The sequence below is a fragment of the Mandrillus leucophaeus genome, unplaced genomic scaffold (genome assembly GCF_000951045.1).
Source record: "Mandrillus leucophaeus isolate KB7577 unplaced genomic scaffold, Mleu.le_1.0 Scaffold546, whole genome shotgun sequence".
NCBI classification, from domain to species: domain Eukaryota; kingdom Metazoa; phylum Chordata; class Mammalia; order Primates; family Cercopithecidae; genus Mandrillus; species Mandrillus leucophaeus.
Window position 1 is genome coordinate 892,690 of NW_012105875.1, and position 23,443 is coordinate 916,132.

At 41.1% G+C, this 23,443-nt stretch overlaps 2 protein-coding genes and 1 long non-coding RNA gene across 9 annotated transcripts in view; 2 read left to right on the forward strand and 1 right to left on the reverse strand.

Moving 5' to 3' along the window:
- The first annotated feature begins 4,044 nt into the window (after positions 1-4,044).
- Positions 4,045-19,113, forward strand: ZNF224 (zinc finger protein 224). 5 transcript variants are annotated; one of them, XM_011997741.1, is made up of 6 exons: positions 4,045-4,204; positions 6,066-6,154; positions 7,486-7,568; positions 10,508-10,634; positions 10,740-10,832; positions 15,675-19,113. In XM_011997741.1, the coding sequence occupies exons 3-6, from the start codon at positions 7,554-7,556 to the stop codon at positions 17,561-17,563; spliced, it is 2,124 nt and encodes a 707-aa protein (XP_011853131.1). In that variant the 5' UTR covers positions 4,045-4,204; positions 6,066-6,154; positions 7,486-7,553; the 3' UTR covers positions 17,564-19,113. The 5 variants fall into 5 exon arrangements, with proteins under 5 accessions (XP_011853131.1, XP_011853132.1, XP_011853133.1 ...); XM_011997742.1 differs by having other exon boundaries at positions 4,055-4,246; XM_011997743.1 differs by having other exon boundaries at positions 4,072-4,880.
- Positions 14,750-22,524, reverse strand: LOC105552177. The gene is made up of 2 exons (XR_001007958.1): positions 22,098-22,524; positions 14,750-17,616 (listed from the first exon to the last, which is right to left on the reverse strand). It is a non-coding gene; the product is annotated as an uncharacterized LOC105552177 (long non-coding RNA).
- ZNF225 (zinc finger protein 225) overlaps positions 21,439-23,443 on the forward strand; it is an 18,587-nt gene continuing 16,582 nt past the window's right edge. Inside the window, exons 1-2 of one of the 3 annotated variants that reach the window (XM_011997738.1) lie at positions 22,475-22,489; positions 22,685-22,842. The gene's annotated coding sequence lies outside the window, so the exon portion shown is untranslated. Of the gene's footprint in view, positions 21,556-22,474; positions 22,490-22,634; positions 22,843-23,443 lie in introns of those variants that run through there. The other 2 variants (XM_011997739.1, XM_011997737.1) reach the window with 2 other exon arrangements.

A 23,443-nucleotide genomic window follows, 5' to 3' on the forward strand; every position in this document is an offset into this window, starting at 1 on the left:
AAAATCAAACCGAAGCCGAAAATACAATAATCACATTTATACAGGGCATTTTTCAAGGAAATTTGTTGATTTTTACTTTAATCATTTAGTGACTCACTTTTGTAAGTCTCTTGTAAGTGGCCAGGCATGGTGGCTCACACTTTTAATTCTGTCACTTTGGGAGGCTGAGGCAGAAGGATCACTTGAATCTAGGAGTTCGAGACCAGCTTTTTACAGAGTGTCTCCCCTATAAGTCTCCGGAAATGAAAGATTTTCAACTGTGAAGACAACCCTAACCATACTCATATTCTAGTTCCTTTGCCTTTCCATATAAATTTTAGAATAGTTTTATATCTACAGAATATCTTGCTGTGATTTTGATAGCAATTATTTTAACCCTGTGTATCAATTTGGGGAGAATGAACATTTTTGCTGTATTGAGTCCCATGATCCTCAAACATGGAATATCTCTCCATTCATTTAATATTGTTGGATTTTCTTCATCAGTGTGTTGTAATTTTCATCTTACAACCCTTGTACATCTTTTGTTGAACTTCCATCTAGGTAAGAACTTTGATTTCCATTTGTTCATTGCTAGTATAATATATATAAATTAATTTTGGTATGCTGATAATGTATCCTATGATCATGCTGAATTCACTTATTATCTAGGCATTCATGGATTGGAAACTTCACGTTTTTATGATGACAATACTATCCAAACCAATCTACAGTTTTACTGCAATCACTATCAAAATCCAAACAGTCTTTTTTTGCAGAAATAAATTCATATGTAATTGCAATGGATGCAAATAGACATCTTTTTTTTTTTTTTAAAGGAACACAATGGATGGCTCCCACTTCCCCATTTCGAAACTTACTACCAAGCTATAGTAATGGAATAGAATTGAGAGTCCATAAAGAAACCCATACATCTAAAGTAACTTGATTTTCAAGAAAGATCCAAGATGGCTTAATGGAGAAAGCATAGTCTCTTTAGCAAACAGTGCTGGGCAACTATATATACATATGCAACATAATGAAGTTAGATCCACACTTCACGCTATACCTAAAAATCAACTCAAAATGATCAATGACCTAAATAAAAGAGCTTAAGCTATGCAACTCCTAGAGTAAAACATAAAAGTTCATCTTTAAAGCTTTTTATTTGGAATGGATTCTTAGATAAGACACCATATGCACAAGCTAAGAAAAGCCCACATAAATCGGACTAGAGCAAAAAAATGCTTTGCATACAGAGACATTGTCAAGAGCATGAAAAGACCATACAGCATGGTGTCTAGTATCAGAATATATAAATAACTCTTAGACCAGGTGAGGCGGCTCTCACCTATAATCCCAGCACTTTGGAAGGCTGAGATGGGTGGATTGCTTGAGCCCAGGAGTTTGAGGCCTGCTTGGGCAACATGGTGAAAACCATGTCTCTACAAAAATGAAAAACTAAATGCAAAAAGCAGCCAGGCATAGTGGCCCACACCTGTGGTCCCAACTACTCGGGAGCTGAAGCAGAAGGATCGCTTGAGCCTGGGAGGTCAAGGCTGCAGCAAGGCATGATGTGCCATTGCACTCCAGCCTGGGCAACAAAGAGAGACTCCATCTCTTAAAAAGAGGAAGAAAAAGAAAAAGAAGAAAAAAAAAAAGAACTCTTACAACTCAATAACAAGAAGAGAAATCATTCAATGTTCTAATGGGCAAAGATACAAATAGAAATTTCAGATATATAAGTTACCAACAATCGTGTGAAAAGATACTCAACTATTAGTCATTAGGAAAATGCGAATCAAACCAATAATGAGATACCATTTTAAAACAGCTATGTTGGCTATCATCTTTAAAAATAGAAAATAGCCGATGTGGTGGCAGGCACCTGTAGTCCCAGCTACTTGGGAGGCTGAAGTAGGAGGATCGCTTGAGCCCAGGAGTTTTGAGGTGTAGTAAGCTATGCCCACTGGGTGTCCACCATCAACATGGTGACCTCCCAGGAGCAGAGGACCATGAGGTTGCCTCAGGAGAGGTAAACTGGTCCAGGGTGGAAACACAGCAGGTCAAAACTCCCATGCTGATCAGTAGTGAGATGTTGCCTGTGAATAGCCACTGCAATTCCGCCTGCACAACACAGGGAGACCCCGTTTCCAATTTATACATACACACATATACATATACATATATATTTTATACATATACACACACACACACACACACACACAAAATAAGTATTGGAGAGGATGTGGAGAAATTACTACCCTCACACACTGAAGGTGGGAGTGTAAAAACGGTGCAGTTGCTGTGGAAAATTGTTTTGTGGTTCCCAACATGGAATTACCATACGAATCACTAAATTTCATATCTAGGTGTATACCCAAAAGAACTGAAAGCAGGTGATGAAAGAAATACTTGTATGCCACTGTTTGTAGCAACACTATTGACTACTGCCAAAAGGTGGAAATAACCCAAATGTCCCTCAATGAATGAATGGATAAACAGTGGCACAGGCCTGTAATCCCAGCACTTTGGGAGGCTGAGGTGGGTGGATCACCTGAGGTCAGGAGTTCGAGACCAGCCTGAGTAACATGGTGAAACCCTGTCTCTACTAAATACAAAAAAATTAGCCGGGTATGGTGGCACATAGCTGTAATCCCAGCTACTTGGGAGGCTGAGGCAGAATAATCATTTTAACCCAGGAGGCGGAGGTTGCAGTGAGCTGAGATCACGCCATTGCACTCCAGCCTGGGCATCAAGAGGGAAACTCCGTCTCAAAACAAAACATGATAAAGCAAACAAACAAAAAAACAAATCGTAGCGTAAATATAAAATATTATGAAGTACTGGTGCATGCTGTGATGTGGATGAACTTTAAAAGCAGTTTGCTGGCCGGGTGCGGTGGCCCACGCCTGTAATCCCAGCACTTTGGGAGGCCGGGGCGGGTGGATCACGAGGTCAAGAGATCGAGACCGTCCTGGCTAACACGGTGAAATCCCGTCTTTACTAAAAATACAGAAAAATTAGCCGGCGTGGTGGCACGCGCCTGTAGTTCCAGCTACTCTGGAGGCTGAGGCGGGAGAATCGCTTGAACCCGGGAGGCGGAGGTTGCAGTGAGCTAAGATCGGGCCTCTGCATTCCAGCCTGGCCACAGAGTGAGTCTCAAAAAACAAAACAAAAACAAACAGACAAAAGCAGTATGCTAAGTGAAAGGGGTCAGAAACAAAAGGTTCCATAGTTTATAATTCCATTTACATGAAATGTCCACAATAGGTAATTCAATAGGACAGAGATTGCTTAGTGGGTATGGGGTCTTTGGGGTGATGAAAATGTTTCCTAACTTTTGGTGACTTTCACGTTTTGTGCATTACACCTCAATAGAGATGTTTTAAATAATAAAATACGTTAAAATGTTTCGCATAGATAAGAAAGAAAAAAACAAACGTTTTTGTTGAGAAAATCTTTGCGAGATAAAATGTTAATATCACGAATATAAAAACAGTGCTTGAAAAGTGAGGGATAAAACCAAAAAATAAAAAAGTGGGCAAAACATCTGGACAATTTACAAAAACTGTAATAATGACACCTGAAAATATGCAAGAATATTCCATTTTGTTTACAAGAGATTTAAATTAAAACTACATGCCATTTCTTACCACTGGCAAAACTTAATTATTTTATGATTATATCATCTCGCTTGGTCCCTTTCCAGTAACCCTCCTGTCATCACTAGAGGCGTTTAGACTTCAGGAATTCCTTTCTATACGATATTTTCTCTTGGGCACCCAGGGAGAGGAAAGGAAGGACGACTCTCAAGTTAGTCCACATTTCCCAACAGGCGCTCGGGGATATGGGATTCATTCCCGGTGAGAAGAGTAGTCAAGGGCTTCCTAGTAGTCGTCAACACTTCCCCTGGAGGGTGATGCTGCAGGAGTACAGTCCAGACTCTCAGTGTAATCGCGGTCAGTTTAGCTACGGCAGGCGGGTCCCAGGGAATTCTGGGAAGTGTAGTCCAGACGCTCAGTGGAGTAGCGGTCAGTTTGGCTCCGGCTGGCGGGTCCCGGGGAATTCTGGGAAGTGGAGTCCAAACACTCAGTGGAGTCTCGGGCACTTCCGTTTGGGGACTGAGGTTGCTGCAGTTTTTCCGCGACAGTTTGGGTCAGTTCCGCGCCTTGCGGACCGTTCTGAATTTCCTGGACCTATGCATTGGATCCTCAACCAACTGGCGATCGAATTAGGGGAAAAGGGGCCTCGTCGCAGAGCAGAGGTTTGGAGCGGCAAAGGCAGCTGTTTGCGTTTTCGTCCGTGGCACCTTCTTGGGCTTGGGTCTGTCCTCACGTCCCGGGGGCACTGGGACTCGGTTGGGTCGCGTCTCACCTGGTTTCAGGGTTTCCGGGGCTCTGAGCTCGCCCACTCCGCCCCCTGCACCCCACGCGCGCGGCGACTTCTTCGCGATGTAACGTTGGGATGTTAATCTCCTTGGGTTTCCCGTTACTGTTCTTTAAAATGGGGACTTTAGGACCATCCTAATGGAATCGTTTTGGGAACTGGAAGAGGTAACACAAATGAGAGGCGTAAAGCAGTCCCTGTCACTTGGTGACTGGTGGTCTCTTGTTAATTTCCCACGAAGCCTGTCAGGTCCCTGGGTGGGCTGAGAGCTCCAGCTGCAGGGGCCCTGGCCCTTGTCCCTGATCCCTGCAGGACGCCGGATGATCCCGGAAGCCTTCCGACCTCTTTAGGAGGGCGAGGTTTGCGTCCACTTTCATGAAGGGTGAGGAACATTTAACTTATGGGGGACGGCGACGCGGTCAGAGTATTTCATAGCTTTCTCCTTCCTCAACCCGACCTTTCCAAAAGAGCTGCAGGGAAGGACTTTTTGGCTTCTGACGGCAAAGCTCTACGTGAGTGGTCCTTGGCTCTTTTCTTTGACAGAGATGCTCACCCCAACCGAGAGTGTATAGGATGTGTCCTCGGGCATGGGTGTCGATAATAATTAAGTCTTAATTAGTAACTTCATTCTAAGGGCTTTATACAAATAAATTTACGCCACACCGTGGCTCTGTGGAGAAGTATTGCTTTTTTCTATTTTAAAAACGAAAGAGAGACACAGGGCGCATAGGCGCCCGACTAGTGAGAGGTGGAGCTGGGGTTGGAACCTAAGCAGTCCGGGTCAGAGCCTGATTTGATCTTCTGTTGGATACGTTCTCATTGAGGCAGAGGAGCTAGTTGGACTTAAGTGGGGAAAGCAAGGCTTAGGGGCGTGAGCTTTTCTCAGTTTTTAAAAATGTTGTCAACTATTTTGTTTCAATCATTACAAATATTTTGTACTCTTACAGAACCATATCATTGTAGAGCATTCTATTTTTCTTTATTAAGAATAAAATGGGCCGGGCGCGGTGGCTCACGCCTGTAATCCCAGCACTTTGGGAGGCCTAGGCCGGCGGATCACGAGGTCAGGAGTTCGAGACCAGCCTGGCCAAGATGGTGAAACCCTGTCTCTACTAAAACATAATTACAAAAATTAGCTGGGCGTGGTGGCGGGCGCCTGTAATCCCAGCTACCCGGGAGTCTGAGGCAAGAGAATCGTTTGAATCCGGGAGGCGGAGGTTGCAGTGAGCCGAGATCCTCCATTGCACTCCAGCCTGGGCGACAGTGCGAGACTCCGTCTCAAAAAAAAAAAAAAAAAAAAAGTTTTTATTACCTACTAATCCATGATGTAAAGATAGCAACTTTTAAGCTTGTAATGTGTTTCTTTTTTTTTTTTTTTGTATATTTATAGGTTTATTTATGAACATTTTAAAATTTTTATAATTTTTTCTTAATGTTTCCCCCTTATGTGTTTAACTATGGAAATTTCCAAATACTGACAAAGAGACTAAACTAGTGAATTATCATGTTATATCATACTCATTAATCTCATTGTTGTTATTATTTTTCTTATGTTTTCTGAAATTATAAAACTTTTTATTTTCATATCATTTAAAACCTATAGAAAAGTTGCCAAAATAGCCTAAGAAATTCTTATTTACTCTTTACCCACGTTTGTCAAGTGTTTACATTTTTCCTGTTTTGTTGATGACCATCAGCTGAATACCACCAGAAATATACCTGTAACCAGAGACAGCTGATTATAGCTTTCTGCAGCAAGGAAGCCCACATAGCAGGAGCTATCTTGGTGAGAGGAGCTTAGGAGGGGCTAATATATGGTTTCACATAACATATTAGATAATATTAGATTGTATACTGGATAATGTTATTTATTTAATATTAGATATCTATCCAGACTGCTAATAGTAGTTTATTGTATTATCTATTATATAGTGCTAGATAACATATTACCTAACTTCACGTTATGTACTCTGCAGTTCTATATTTAAATTTGTTCTGTTTTTCACTTAAGGTTCTTACAAGTGTCCCCTACCCATCTGCCACCACCACCTGTGTTCACAGTCTAATTTTATGCATTGTCTTTAGTTTTCACATTTCCATAATCTTTAATCTGGAGGATTCTACACCCTTTGTCTTTCTATGCTTGATATTTTTGAAGAGTATAGGCAAGTTATTTTGGAGAAAGGCATTAATTTGGAGGTGTGTCTGATGTAATTCACGTGCGGGTTCAGATTATGTATTGTTGGTAGGGATACCACAGAAGTGGTGAAATGTCCTTTTCATTGCAACATAACAGGGTCCAAGTGATGTCAGTTTGTCTCTTCATTGGTGATCTCAACCTTGTCCACTTGGCCGAGATGCTGTCTTTCAGATTTCTCCACTATAAAGTTACTTAAAAAAAAACGAAAATAATAAAGTTTCTTAGGAATAGATAATATTATTCATGGGCATTCAGCTGTAAAATGATCTTCTCCTCCATTTATTCTTTGTTCAACTACAGATATTCTATCAATATGGACTTAGAATTGACTCTTGTTAAGTTAAATGACGTGTATGTTAACAATTATTTTTTCCAACCTATGGTATCATAGAACTTTCTTATATCAGGTGTACATCCAGTGATCATTAGAAAGTTTGCTGAATGGAGTAACCATCACCACAATTCAGTGATCATTTCATTCTCATATCGATCTCCTCATGCCTACTTATGGTTAGATATCATTCTCACTCAGATTTGAAGCAATCACTAATCAATTTTCTCTCTATATGTGTTTTCCTACCTGGACATTTTATAGAAATGGAATCCTGCAATATGTGGCCCTTTGTAACTGACTTCTTTCATTTAGCAATAATGTCTCAAAGGTTCATGTATGTTGTAGCATGAGTCAGTACTTCATTTCTTTAAATTTCCAAATGAGATTCCATTGTATGGATAGACCATGATTTGTCTACTCATTTACCCCCGGGAGGGCATTTTGGTTGTGCTCTTTTGGGTTTTTATGATTCATGCTGCTGTGAACATTCATGTGCCAATTCACAATACACATCCCTGTTGGTGGGTGGCATCCCTGGCCACCTTTTCATGTCTCTTTTTCTGCCTTTCCTGGCACTCTGCAGGCACAATTCTGCTTTTCCAGGAACTGCATCACTCAGGACTCTGCAAGTTTCCAGAAGTAAGAAGGAAAATGACCATGTTCAAGGTGGGTAGGACTTGTTTCTATTACTCTTAAAATTCCATCTCAGTACTCAGATTGTCACAAATTTTTCTCTGTCTTGGGAAGACTCAAGGAGAAAAGCAGACATTTGAGGATCTCTTGTGTACCAGGTGCTTCCTTTGTTACTTTTGAGTGGATTTTGCATTTGTCTTTACTTCTTGTTTTCTTGTGTCATTTATTCTATGGAGTAGACAAGATAGTAGGAATGGATAATTATTTCATTATACTACTTCTCTGCTCACACATTAGCTATTTTTGTCCTGTGATACTCTTCTTCATGTACATTCATAACTGTATTTGTATTGGTGATATTAATCTAATTTAAATTGCACTCTTTGTATTTAATATTATATAATGCTCATTTTTAATGGTTGCACCATATTCCCATTTAATCGATGTTCCTTTTTAATTACTTTATACTCCCAGACACCAGGAACTCAGTTTTGAAAGGCTACTTTTGATGTGTGCCATGGTGGCTCTTTTGTAGATAGAGTATCCATATGTGGCACATCATGGCAGGCTGTAACTGTGGCTTCACACAAGGATTGCTGGAATTTTCCACACAGGAAGAGCTAGATTCTCTTTCCCCCATGCCTGAGTCATGCCTTCTGTGTCTTTTGTTTACTGGCCTTTCTTTATTCCTTTATATATTAAGGAATTTGACCAAAGTAATATGTAAGCTAATTTTTTTTTTTAAATTTTTTGAGATGGAGTTTCACTCTTGTTGCCCAGGCTGGAGTGCAATGGTGCAATCTCAGCTCACTGCAGGCTCTGCCTCCTGGGCTCAAGGGATTCTCCTGCCTCAGCCTCCTGAGTAGCTGGGATTACAGGCATGCGTCACCACGCCTAATTTTGTATTTTTAGTAGAGATGGGGTTTCCGATGTTGGTCAGGCTGGTCTCGAACTCCCGACCTCAGATGATCCGCCCACCTCGGCCTCCCAAAGTGCTGGGATTACAGGCATGAGCCACCACACCCAGCCTAACCTAAATTTTTTGTGTATGATACTAGAAGATTTGCCAGTCATTTGTGTTTTGTTTCTTCATTTACTCCTCAGAACAGCTGATTGAAGCAGTTCTTATCTTCCTCTTAAACACATGAAATATGAGAAACCTGCTTGGGTTCAGACAGGAGACCAAGGGTTAAGAATATTAGCCATTTTTGCCATTTTCCTCAGTTGAAAGAGAGAGAAGAAGAAAGAGAGAATTCTCCACTGAGGGGCCTGTGCCCTGTGGTGTGGGTGTTTGGAGTGTCCTGTTGAGTGACGACATCCACAGGTGGCATTGCTCCTCCCTGGCCCTACCTTGGGAGGGGGACATCTTCTCTTCCTGTCATGGTACCTCTTCCATGGCCCCCAGCACTTCAGGCACCCAAAGACAGCAATTACCATAGTCATTATAGAAAATTTTAAAATTCATTATGGGAAAAGATGCCTTACACAATGTTACCAGAAAATGTAATAGTCTAAGGTGAAAATATTTACCATTTGGATATCTAAAAAAAGACACAATCTAAAATAAGAATCTTATGCACAAACTAGGGAAGAAAATCCAAAGAAATATGAATAAAGGACATTACCAGGAATGTATAGAAGGAGAAAAACAGACGTCAATAAATATTTGAAAAGATGGTGGTATTCATTTATAATCAAATAAGTGAGAATAATAAAACAAAATCGTGGCCAGACCCGTGACTCACACCTGTAATCCTGGCACTTTAGGAGGCTGAGGAAGGAGGAATGTTTGAAACCAGGAGCTCAAGACCATCCTGGGAAACATAGCAAGACTCTGTCTCTACAGAAAGAAAAAAAAGAAAATAACAATTTCTTCCTAATCAGATTGCCAAAATAATGGGAAAATTGATAACCTGCTTTTGGCTATGTTAAGAAAAATCAGGATAATGTATCCCCTTGAAAGATTTTGAAGTTAGGTAAAAAAAAAAAGGAGAAAATGTGACATGATCACAATTTTAAACATTCTTATTTTTTGACATTTTGCTATTTAAAACTTACTTTAAATAGAAGAGTAAGATCTACCTGAAATGATGTTCTTTATTGGATTGGTAATCATGGAAAAGATATAAAATTAAATATTCATTATTTAGAATAACAATAGATTAGTTCCATGGAACACTATGCAGACATGAGATAAAATCAATAACAATAATTGACAAAAATCAAAGCAGCTAATGTTTATTAAGTATTCAGTCTGTGCTGCACACTTTTGCCCAGTACCATATGTATATTCCACTGTTTAATGCTTTAAAAACTACAACATGTGACAATCATTATACAGAGAGGAAAGTAATGCATTCAGGCCAGCTTGTCCAAGGTGACATGACTGGGAAGGGACGGAGCCTTATCTATGCGCTCTGAGGCATGCTGGCTGCAGATCATGACATTCAATGTTGCAATTAATATATGTAGTTTTTGCCTTGAGAGTACAGAGGGCTCACTGCGTAACTACTCACACATGTCACCATAAGCTTGTCAGTTTGGCAAATGTTGAAGAAAAACAATAACATCCAGGGTTCAAGTTTGAGAGAGGAAGACAATGGGCATTATCAAGCAAAGTCAGGACTGAATTGCGAAATGTTGCTGAGGTGATTGTCAAGATTTATCAAAATGTATATATGTGTAGCCCAGGACGACACATTTAGAGTCCTAGAGGATTACTTACAAGGAGACTCAATGATTGCACGAAGTAAAAATACAGGAGGTCTTTTTCATCATTGCGTTTCTGGTGGAACTCAGGAAAATCAGTCATTGTCAGGATTCAGACAGAATGAGTAGGAAACCTATGAGTTGACCTATGTCTCTCAAGATCCAAAGCAACTTCCCACCCCTCCCCTCTGTCTGCTCAGTACCACCCCTCTCCCAGGAATCATTGGTCATAAGGTTGAGGTTGCATATGTTTGATGCTGTAGGAGGCAATGACTTTCAAGGACGTGGCTGTGGTCTTCACTGAAGAGGAGCTGGGGCTGCTGGACCTTGCCCAGAGGAAGCTGTACCAGGATGTGATGCTGGAGAACTTCAGGAACCTTCTCTCAGTAGGTGAGGACAGTGAGTGTACAATGAGAACCTAAATTTCTAGTACATTTTACCTTGATGTTACCTAGAATGTGTTGGGATTAAGCACGTAACTTTGCCTATTTGCAGGACATCAAGCATTCCACAGGGATACTTTCCACTTCCTAAGGGAAGAAAAGATTTGGATGATGAAGACAGCAACCCAAAGAGAAGGGGATTCAGGTAAGAATCAAGCAACTGTGAATCCCTGTACGTCTCTTCCATCTGTTTACTTCTGTCTGTGCTCAAATCCATTGCCCTGGCCTAAATGGCCAGACCTCTTTCTTGGATTATTGACAACCATCTTACACCTGGTGGCCCTGCTGCCTGCCTTCCCATCGTGACATCTGTTCTCATAGCAGCCGAAGTGATCCTCAGGAAATGTAAGTCAGATTGTCATTCCTCAGCTCAAAAGCCTGTTTGGCTTATTTTTATTAAAGTTACAACCTCTTTAATTGACTTTTTGAGAACCTGTGTTCTGCCATTCATCCCCTCTCTGCCACCTCTCTAACTGCATCTCCTGTCCTCTCCCTGTTGCTCTGTCTTTACCAGCCACGTTATTCTCCCTGCTGTTTCTCTGTCCTCCCAAGGACACTGTGTTGCCTTTTGCTGGTACCCAGTGATCACAGACTTAGCAGACTGAGCAACAAACATTTATTATTTTTGTGTTCTTTAGGGATGAAGTCTGATACATCTCACTGGGCAGTTATCAAGTTGTCTGTGGGGCTTCATGTTTTCTGGATGCTCTTGGGGAGAAGCCTTAGCTTTGGTTTATCAGTGTCTAGGCACTGTCCACACTCCTTGGCTCTTGCTTTCCTTCTTCCATCTTCAAAGGCAGCAACTTGCATCCCCGTAGTCGCGCTCCCTCTGCCACCCTTCTTATGCCTTCTTTCACCTTTTGCATCCCTTGTAATTATATTGATCACTCCTGGATAATCCAGGATGATCTTCTTGTTCTCTGGTTAACTGACTAGCAACCTTAATTGCATCTACAACCCCTATTCCCCTGCTGTATACGTGATCATAGGTCCTGGGGACTGGATGTGGACATCCTTTAGGAACCATTATTCTGTCTCTACAGAAGCTTCTGACTCAGTCCTTACTTGCTTATCTCAGTCATTGGAATACTCTGTCACCTTAAAGCCATCTGGCATCTCCTTCAGTTATTCAGGTTTCTTTTCAGTTTTAAAGTCATGAGAGAAGCCATCCCAAACCACTCTCTATAATTCCGTTCTATTTTGATTCTTCTTGTGCTGTCTTGTACCAAGTCTCATGAACTTCTGTTTATCTGTCACTTCTACATGCTGGACTGTAATGTCTAAGAAATTTTAACTCTTCTGGCTGTATTTTCAGTGTCTAGAATAGTCCTGGTACATGGCAGGTTTCCAAATATTTGTTAACCTGATGTATAAGCTATTGAATGGGGTGACTTCACTGTCTCCTGGAATCATGGAGAGAGCTAAGAAGTGAAACACAAACCACGGTGAAAGACAGATATTGCAGAACGTGGTTTTTGTCTTCCAGTGGCCATGTATTTAATTAGAACATTCTTAGATTCCCTTATTTGACTACATTGTGTGTTTACAGTGGGCCCACATCGCATGGAAACTTCTAAGCATTATTTTTATTACCACACTGATCAATATGCCTTCCCTGTGACTTATCCTGGAGCTTTTCATAGGAAGCATACTCATTTCTGGAAAGAAATCATTTTTGAATGAGCATCCTGATGTCTGCTAGTGAGACAGCTTTTCTACAAGGGGAAAAAATCTCCATTTTGTGATGTGACAGATAATAACCAGCTCCCCAGCTAGCTTTCCTTTGAGACATTTACCTATCTGCAGCCCATTTGCCTTTCCAAAGTCTGCATGCACGTCACTGACCCCAGGTTTCTCCTTCTCCTGGATGGGGAAGGATGAGGAAGAGAGCAACACAATTCACGCAGCTGAACATTGCCTACATTTCTGGTCGTCTTTGTTCAAAAATATGTATATTTCTGCATCTTCATTGTATACAAATTTAATTGTTAAAAACATAAAAGAATATAGATTTTTACAACATAACTTTTCCTTTATTTTTTAGAGACCTAGTGCTCTATTTTCAACTTTATAACTTGGAAGGAATCAGGAAACCGCCCTCTCAAAACATCATAACCCTGAAAGAGACTCTCTCCTCCCCAAAAACCTCTTAAGTAACAGTGTGTTAAATATATCCATATTCCAGTGTGTACCATTGGGTACACATTTACCTATTACTGTTTTCCGAGATTCAGCCTTGGAAGTTATCTTTCCATTTGACTGACTTAATTTAGGACTTGGTAATATCCTGACCAAAGTTTTCAACATTTTTATGAGTGTGAGTCATAGTGAGAAACACATCTTTCATCATAACCAGGACAAACATTTTTCATGCATGTAGATGTTTATGGGTTACTTTAGTAGGCATTTCATGAAATGATACCTTTCTTGCTTGTCATGAAGATGTGATCATTTCTTTTCTAGTTCTTTTTTCCTAAATGCTCATTAGAAGGTTTTAAATTTATTTCACAGCTCCCTTCTTGTCTATATTATGCCATTTGGAAATAGGTATAAAGGCATATTTATCTATGTCATATATTTTCTGCCCTCTTTTTTCTTCTTTTTTCTTCTTTTTGAGACAAGGTCTCACTCTGTCACCCATGCTGGAGGGCATTGGCATGATCTTAGCTCACTGCAACCTCCGCCTCCTGGGTTCACATGATTCTTATACCTCAGCCTCCCACGTAGCTGGGATTATAGATGTGCGCCACCACACCTGGCTAATTTTTGTATTAGTAGAGACAGGGTTTCACCATGTTAACCAGGCTGGTCACCAACTCGTGGGCTCAAGTGATCTGCCTGCCTTGGCCTCTCAAAGTGCTGAGATTACAGACGTGAGCCACTGCGCCTAGCCTCTGCTCTTTTTTTTTTTTTTTTTAAATGAGAGTCTAATACTCCCCCATGGAACCAACCAGGGCATGACCCCTCAGGCATTCTTTTTATCCCAAGTGTTCTCATCACCTTTCATTGTCTCATCAGGAGCATCACCCTTTGTATGCCCCTGTCAAGTCCAACCTTTCAGATTCCCATCAAAACTGCAGTTGTCTGTTTCTTACCTATTTCAGATAACCAAATTATTGTTCACATCTACAGAAAAATAAAATTAAAGATACATGTTATGCAAAATTCTTGTATAGGAATATTATGAATATGTAGATATAAACACTCGTAGGCCTTTGATATTATTGTGAAGAGTTTAACTGACTACACAGTTTAGAGCAAGAGTTTACAGAAGATCATTCTCATTTCACACCAACTGCAAGTGTGGGGATTTTCCAAAACTACCTTCACATTCAGTAATTACTTAGAAAGACAAGCAGAACTCACTGAATGCTTTTATACTAAAAGTTATGGATATTTACAGGGTAGAGGTGCACATTACATTTCACCAAGAGAAAAATAAGGAACAGTTCTGGGAAGTACCAAATGAGGATCTTGTATTCTTGCGATAAAGTAGGATGCGTTACATTCCTAGAATTAAGGTGTGACGTAGAGAGTACAGCGAATCAGGAAAGCTCACCTGAGCCCTGGCTTTACAAGTAATTTTTGAGGCTCCATTACATAGCCATTATTTGTTGATTGATTCCTATGTGGCTAGTCAGTCTCCTGGGCCACTGATTGCATGTAACCTAAAGCCCCACCTTAAATCACATTGCTCTTTGTGACATGGGGGGCACCAACCCCCAAAGGCGTGGCCAGCCACAATCCTAAATCATATTGCTTCACTTTCCAGTGACCTAGTTTTGCCCCCAAGCAAACAAAGACACTCTCCTCAGGCATAAACTCCTAGAAATTACCTCTTAGATCCTGAGGAGAACATCCAGACCTCATTTTGAGTGAGGTTAATATCTTTACTTTGTAAGGATACACAATATAAACACAAATGTACCAAGTATTGATTATATTACTTTTCTTTAAAGTTGGTTTTGATTCATATTTTATTATATACATAATTTATTAGTTTCATAATTTACCATGCAAGATTTTAGACTGATTAGGAAATTCACTAGGAAGAGTAGCAGGTATAATGTTTGTATCATATTAATTTTATTATTGTCTTTTATTTTATTTAAAAATTTTTTTCCAGTAGCTTTTGGGGTATAGTGGTTTTTGGTAACATGGATGAATTGTCTAATGGTGAAGTCTGAGATTTTAGTGTACCCATCACCTGAGTAGTGTACACTGTACCCAACTTGTAGCTTTTTATCACTTACCCTACCTTCCAGCCTCCCCATTTTGAGTCTCCATAGTCCATTATATCACTCTGTATGCCTCTGCATACCCACAGCTTAGCTCCCACTTATAAGTGAAAACATGGTATTTGGTTTTCCATTCCTGAGTTACTTTACTTAGAATAATGGCCTCCAGCTCCATCCAAGTTGCTGCAAAAGACATTATTTCATTTTTCTATGGCTGAATAGTATTCCATGGTGTATATATACCACATTTTCTTTATCCACTCGTTGGTTGATAGGCACTTAGGTTGGTTCCATATCTTTGAAAATGTGAATTGTGCTGTAATAAATATAGGCGTGCAGGTGTCCTTTTGATGTAATGACTTCTTTTTCCTTTGGGAAGACAGTAGTGGGATTGCTGGATCAAAAGGTAGATCACTTTTAGTTCTTTAGAGAATCTCCATACTGCTTTTTATAGAGGTTGTACTAATTTACATTCACACCAGCAGTATATAAGTGTTTCTTTTCACCACACCCATGTCAACGTCTATTGTTTTTTGTAAGTCTTTTATTTCTACCAAGCATTTTACATATGATACTTGGTTTAGTTCAAAATTGGCCTCATCCAAACTGGAGATTATGGTGCACTTGAAAAATAAAAACTGAATGTTGCCTGTACTCTTGAGAGTTTCATGCCATGGCCTAAGTGAAATCTTGATAACACTGAACAAAGGCTTCACTTGTCCTCGTCTTTTAATTCTGTATTCTGATAGGAGACAAGATCCAAACTGAGATGGAGACTATTTCAGAAGCAGGAACAGATCAAGAGTGGTCCTGCCAGCAAATCTGGGAAAAAATTGCAAGTGATTTAACCAGGTCTCAAGACTTGGTGATAAATAGCTCTCAGTTCTCCAGAGAAGGTGATTTCCCCAGCCAGTCTGAGGCAGGACTATCTGTAATTCACACAAGACAGAAATCTTCCCAGGGCAATGGATATAAACAGTCCTTCAGTGATGTCTCCATCTTTGATTTCCATCAACAATTACACTCAGGAGAGATGTCTCATACATGTGATGAGTGTGGAAAAAGCTTCTGTTACATCTCAGCCCTTCGTATTCATCAGAGAGTCCACCTGGGAGAGAAACGCTACAAGTGTGACGTGTGTGGTAAGGAATTCAGTCAGAGCTCACGTCTGCAAACTCATCAGAGAGTCCACACTGGAGAGAAACCATTCAAATGTGTGGAATGTGGGAAAGGCTTCAGTCGTAGATCAGCGCTTAATGTTCATCATAAATTACACACAGGAGAGAAACCTTATAATTGTGAGGAATGCGGGAAGGCCTTCATTCACGATTCCCAGCTTCAAGAACATCAGAGAATCCATACTGGGGAGAAGCCATTCAAATGTGATATATGTGGTAAGAGCTTCTGTGGTAGATCAAGACTTAATAGGCATTCCATGGTTCACACGGGAGAGAAACCATTCCAATGTGATACGTGTGGTAGGAGCTTTCGTCAGAGATCAGCACTTAATAGTCATCTTATGATCCACACAGGAGAGAAACCATACAAATGTGAGGAGTGCGGAAAAGGCTTTATTTGCAGGCGAGATCTTTATACACATCATATGGTTCACACGGGAGAGAAGCCATATAATTGTAAAGATTGCGGGAAGAATTTCAGATGGGCCTCGTGTCTTTTGAAACATCAGCGAGTCCACAGTGGAGAAAAACCCTTCAAATGTGAAGAATGTGGTAAAGGATTTTATACAAATTCACAATGTTATTCCCACCAGAGATCCCATAGTGGAGAAAAACCATACAAATGTGTGGAGTGTGGGAAGGGCTACAAAAGGAGGTTGGATCTTGACTTTCACCAGCGCGTCCATACAGGAGAGAAACTGTATAATTGTAAGGAATGTGGGAAGAGCTTTAGTCGGGCCCCATGTCTTTTGAAACATGAGAGACTCCACAGTGGAGAAAAACCATTCCAATGTGAAGAGTGTGGGAAGAGGTTTACTCAAAATTCACATCTTCATTCCCATCAGAGAGTCCACACTGGAGAAAAGCCATACAAATGTGAGAAGTGTGGAAAGGGCTACAACAGTAAGTTTAATCTTGATATGCACCAGAAGGTCCACACAGGAGAGAGACCATATAATTGTAAAGAATGTGGGAAGAGTTTTGGCTGGGCCTCGTGTCTTTTGAAACATCAGAGACTGCACAGTGGAGAAAAACCATTCAAATGTGAAGAGTGTGGGAAAAGATTTACTCAGAATTCACAGCTTCATTCTCATCAAAGAGTGCACACTGGAGAAAAGCCATACAAATGTGATGAGTGTGGGAAGGGCTTCAGATGGTCCTCAACTCGTCTGACCCATCAGAGACGCCACAGCAGGGAAACACCTCTCAAATGTGAGGAGCATGGGAAGAACATTGTACGGAATTCATTCTCTAAAGTCCTAGAAAAAGTTCACAGTGTAGAAAAGCCATACAAATGTGAGGACTGTGGGAAGGGCTACAACAGGCGCTTGAATCTTGAGGTGCATCAGAGGGTCCACGTGGGAGAGAAAACATGGAAGTGTCAGGAGTGTGATATGTGCTTTAGTCGGGCCTCAAGTCTTCAGCTTCATCAGAATGTTCATGTTGGAGAAAAACCTTAGTGATGTGATGGTGCGATAAAGTCTTCACTCAGTCTTCATGAATGCAATCTCATCTGAAAGTTCACAAAGGAGAGAAACATTAAAATATGAGGCACATAGTAAGCACTTCCCTTTGAGTACTTTATCTCTGAATCCATGCTGATGATAAATTTCACCCATTCTTGGAAGAGGTAAAACCTTTGTTTAAGATAACATCAGTGCTTCAACCATAACTCAGCATGCCCCAGTAGTCTCAGGACCACCATAGTGGAGAATCCTTGTAAATGGTGCAATAAAGCTTCATTCAGAAGTTTGATAATTACAGCTATCATTCAGGAGACAGGCCTTAGAAAGAGTAAGAGTTCATGAATTTGCTGAACTCTAACGGTGGACATGCCAAAACTGACGTCCGCTAGAATGTAAGCTACATGTGTCTTTCTTTACTGCTAAATCGTCACGGCCTTAACATTGATTAGCACTTGGTATGTGTTCAGTACTTGTTTGTCAAATTAAAGAAAGGATAAAACATATGTATGGATTTGGATACAATTTTATGTATCCAAAAAGGGAAGCCTGCAAAAAATAATTCTGGGAAACATGAGTTGAAATGTAGAGTAAACTCAATACTGCAATCCATAGCAATATTTTGAATGTTATTATTTTTTCCTTTTAATTTTTTTCTTGATCAGATTTATTATATTCATTGAATATTATTTTATTGCACTTGGCTCCTGACTTCCCCCCATCCTGTGTTAAGTTGGATTATTATTTGTGCCTCTATCAAATGTTCATTGCTTTATACGGCATAAATTTAACCGTCTTTTGTAGTTTTTCTCACAGTATAGACTGAAAAGGTTTGGTTAATTTTGCAATGACAGGCCACTGCATATTTTACAATTAAGTGTTCTCAACAGTATTAAGGCAAGATTTACAGTAACACTTTTAAAGTGCCAGATGTACATTGACAGAAATTTTCTTAGTCAATCCTAGATTGATCATGATTTGTGATTTCTACGCAGGCCTTGGTATGATTGCCTTTTAATTGCTGTACAATTTCTTTTTTTTTTCTGGTATAAAATATTCTAAATTTGAAGGACAACTTTTGTCAACTTTCTTATCCAATATTCTTCCACCAACCCTATAAAACAGGAAGAGAAACTTAATGGAATTTGGTAATTTCATCAAATATATTCATTATTGGGGGCAGGAATAACACTTAAATCCTCCTCTTTATTGCTGGCAGTAAAAATATGTCTTTTGGAGAGCAGAACATGTCAGAATGTATAAGGTGCAACTGTTTGATATGAAAACCATAGGTTAGGAAATTATGCCTATGACACTAAAACTCCAAAAAGTAGAAGACCACATTGATGTCACTCCATTTTAAAATGGAAAGAACAAGTGTTCAAGAACAGGAATTTGTGTGAATTGCATTTATTCCTATAATAACATGAAATCAATGAGATGATGACATAGACACAATAACAAAAGAAGAAAATGTGGCTTTTTTTAGCCTTCATAATCTAATCAAATAAATATCTTTGTGTGTGTTATGTTCTTTTAAGTGTTTACATACTGTATAAATGAATATTTTTACTGATCTTTGCTGGCAATGAGGATTTGCAGGCATTTTTCCATTTGGTACTTCCATGCATTTTAAATTTTTTTATGCCATGATCTTTTTAAACAACCAGCTCTTGTGTGAATTAATAGTGTGAACTCACTCATTACCTTGGTGGGGACACCAGTGTTCATGAAAGAACTGCCTCCATGACCAAGCACCTTCCAATAGTCCCCACCTCCAACACTGGAGGTCATATGTCAACATGAGATTTGGAGGGGATACATATTCAAACTATTGTCAGATGCTAACTCATCAGGTATACACCACAGTAATATCTTAAGTGTGTTAAGTTAAAGTGATATCTTTTCTAAGGTATAGGACAAGTAGGGCATATCACCCCCACTACAAGCAAAGAAAAGTGTCACAATGCTTAGTGTACCACTTTTGATATTGGATGCAACTTATTGTTTTGATTGTGCTCTCTGACTTTTATGAGTGACCTAAAAACTTTTTGACTTGTCCCAGACAAGTTTGTATAATATGTCCCAGCTGCCACGTAAGCTTCTCTGCCACTAAAACCCTATGATCCCGGAGGTCCAAAAGTGTTTGAAATGTCAGTGGCAGATAGTGATGTTTGAAGCCTATGGCTGGCCCTAATTGGAGAATCAAAATTCAGATGCTTAGGATTTTGAAGCAAATCTCTGCCATCCTCTGCATATATTTACTCTCCTCTTGAGAAGAAGCTTTTCATTTTGCTAGGGTTTTTTGTTGTTGTTGTTGTTGTTGTTGTTTTTTGACGGAGGCTTGCTCTGTGGCCCAAGCTAGAATGCAGTGGCACAATCTTGGCTCACTGCAACCTCCGCCTCCCAGGTTCAAGCGATGCTCCTGCCTCAGCCTCTTGAGTAGCTAGGATTATAGGCGCCCGCCACCGCGCCTGGCTGATTTTTGTATTTTTAGTAGAGATGGGGTTTCACCATCTTGGGCAGGCTGGCCTCAAACTCCTGACCTCAGGATCCACCCGCCTTGGCCTCCCAAAGTGCTGGGATTACAGGCATAAACCACCACGCCCGGCCACTAGGGGTCTTAAAAGGGACAGAACACTTGACCACAGACCACAAAATTAACATGTGACTTATGCTTTCCATCATGAACTGGGTGTCGACCCCTGCATCTCTTTAAGTTACATGTGCAGATTAGTATTCCATTTGGAAGTGGTGTATATGAGATTGTTTGTGCAGGCTCTGAAGCCATAGGTAAGTGCACCTAATATTCATCTCCCTACTCTTGCTATATTATCTTCAGAATGAGTGAATATAAAGATAAGTCATCTGAAATTATTGTCTCAGCAGCAGAAAGAAGTGGAATACACAGTTGGGCGCGGTGGCTCACGCCTGTAATCCCAGCACTTTGGGAAGCCGAGGCGGGCCAATCACCTGTGGTCGGGAGTTCGAGACCAGCCTGACCAACATGGAGAAACCCCGTCTCTACTAAAAATACAAAATTAGCCGGGCGTGGTGGTGCATGCTTGTAATCCTACGCAGGAGGCTGAGGCAGGAGAATTGCTGGAAAGCGGGAGGCGAAACAACGTCTCAAAAAATAACAAAACCAAACAAAAAACTGAAAGCTGGTAATGAAACAAATACGTGTACATGAACATTTGTAGTAACACTGTTCACTACAGCCAAAAGGTGAAAAGAAGCCAAATGTGCATCAACGTATGAATGCAGAATCAAATTGTAGTATAAACATAAAATATTATTCATCTATGAAAAAGAATGAAGTACTGATATGTGATATGATGTGAATAACATTAAAAATATTATGCTAAGCAAAGGGAGTTAGAAACAAAAGCTTCCATTCATTTTTATAATTTGTCCAAAACAGGTAATAGAAAGGAGAGAAAGATTAATGTTTCCCCAGGAGTGGGATTATGGACAACAGTAGTGATTTGCTTAGTGGGCATGGGGTTTTCTTTGGGTGATAAAAATGTTTTGGAATTCAAGAGGTGGTGGTTTCACAATGAAGCAGCTACGTTGTCTGAGGTATAAACCCGGGGTTCGTCGTTAAGTGCCCGGAAAATTTAGGAGAGGGACACACAAGAGGAGTTTAGGCGCGGAGGTTTAATAGGGAGAAGAGAAAGAGAAATGGGTTACTCTATAGAGGAAGGGGTCTCGGAGAGGAAGAGGGTCGGCTGGCAGCGAATGTGCTGAGTTTTACAGTCCAGTTTGAGGAGGCACTCTTCAGATTTACATAGGCGTCACAGATTGGTTCGATCAGTTATGACGTTTACGTAGTGCCTGGGGAAGGCTGGTCGCCCCACCCTAATCTTTTTATGCAAATAGACTTCCCAGTTGATTGGCCCATCTTGTCTACTCCTTACTGTGCACGTGGCTGGCAAAGAGAAGGGAAGATGGAGCCGCCATCTTGAACATGATTGGCACAACTGGCGGTATCTATGTCTGCGGCAGCTCCATTTTACAGGCTGCTCTTCCTTAGGAAGGGAAATAATTTGGGGCTGTTTTTCATTAAACCTTTCATTAAAGCCTTACCGAGGGCTCCCATACCCTATCTGCCTAAGTGATTGCTTCTTAACTCCTACATCAACAACACTCTATTTGTACTAGATGCCATTGCATTGCATTCAATTGCCATTGAATTACGTGCCTTAAAATAATTTTGTTTTGTGAATTACACCTCAAAAATGTTTTTTAAATAGTAAAACGACTATGTTAAAAACGTTCTGCATAGCGAAAAACAGAAGTCAAAGGAAAAGCTTTTTGGTTGAGCAATATTTGATACAATGTTAGTATGAATCTGTAAATAATACTTAACGGAGGGAAAAAGACTAAACACTCAATAGAAATGTGGGCAAAACATTTGACCAATTCACAAACACTATAATAATGGCAACGGAAAATATGCAAGGATGCTCCACTTTATTTACAAAAGAACAAATACAAATTAAAACTACATTTAGATACCACTTCTTACCATTAGATTAGCAAAACTTAACTCCTCGAAGATTGCGTCTTCTCGCTTGTTCCCTTTCCAATAACACTCCTCTTATCGTTGGAGGCGTTTAGACTTCAGGAATTCCCGTCTATTCAATATTTTCTGTCCTGAACCAGGGAGAGAGAAGGACGATTCTCAGGATAACAGTTCACATTGCCCACCAGGCAGGCGCTCGTGAGGCTTTGGGATTCGTTCCCAGTGGGCACCCCGGAGTGGCAACGCTTCCCCCTGAAGAATGAGATTTTGAGCGTTTTTCCTTCGGGATTCGGAGGAGTGTAATCCAAATGCTCTATGGAGTCGCACACACTACCTCCAGGAGGAGGACACAGGCAATTCTGGTAACGGCGGTCCAGGTGCTCAGTGGAGTAGCGGTCAGTTTGGCTCCGGCAGGCGAATCGGGATTTCTGGGAAATGTAGTCCAGACACTCAGGGGAGTCGCAGTCAATTTGGCTCTGGCAGGCGGATCCCAGGGAATTCTGGGAAGTGTAGTCCAGACGCTCGGGGTCGCCGCGGTCGGTTTGGCTCAGGAATTCTGGGAAGTGGAGTCCAGACGCTCTGGAGTAGAGGGCACTTCCGCTCCGGGACTGTAAGGTTGCTGCAGTTTTGTCCCTGGTGGTTTGGGTCAGTTCCGCGGGACCCTTCTGAATTTCCTGGACCTACGCATTGGATCCTCAACCAACTGGTGATCGAATTAGGGGAAAAGAAACCTCGTCGGACAGCAGAGGTTTGGCGGGGCGAGGGCCGCTGTTTTCGTTCTAGTCAGTGGAGCCTTCTTGGGCTTGGGGCTGTCCTCGCGTCCCCGGGGTGTTGGGGCTGTCCTCGCGTCCCCGGGGTGTTTGGGACTTTGTCGGGTTGCGTCTCGCCTGGTTTTAGGGTTTCCGGGGCTCTGAGCTCGCCCACTCCGCCTCCCTGCACCCCACGCGCGTGGCCACGTCCTCGCGATTAAACGTTAGGGTGTTAATCTCCTTGGGTCTACCGTTACTGTTCTTTAAGATGGGGACTTTAGGAACATCCTAGTAGAATCGTTTTGGGAACTGGAAGAGGTAACACAAATGAGAGCCTTAAAGCAACCCCTGTCACTTGGTGACTGGTGGTCTCTTGTTAATTTCCCACAAAGCCGGTCCCCGGGTGGGGTGAGAGCTCCAGCTGCAGGGGCACCGGCCCTTCTCCCTGATCCCTGCAGGACGCTGGATGATTCCGGACGCCTTCTGACCTCTTCTTTTAGGAAAGCGAGGGTTGCGTCCACTTCCATGAAGGAAGAGGCGCATTTAACTTTTATGGCGCACGGCGACCACGGTCAGGGTGTTTCACAGCCTTCTCCTTAC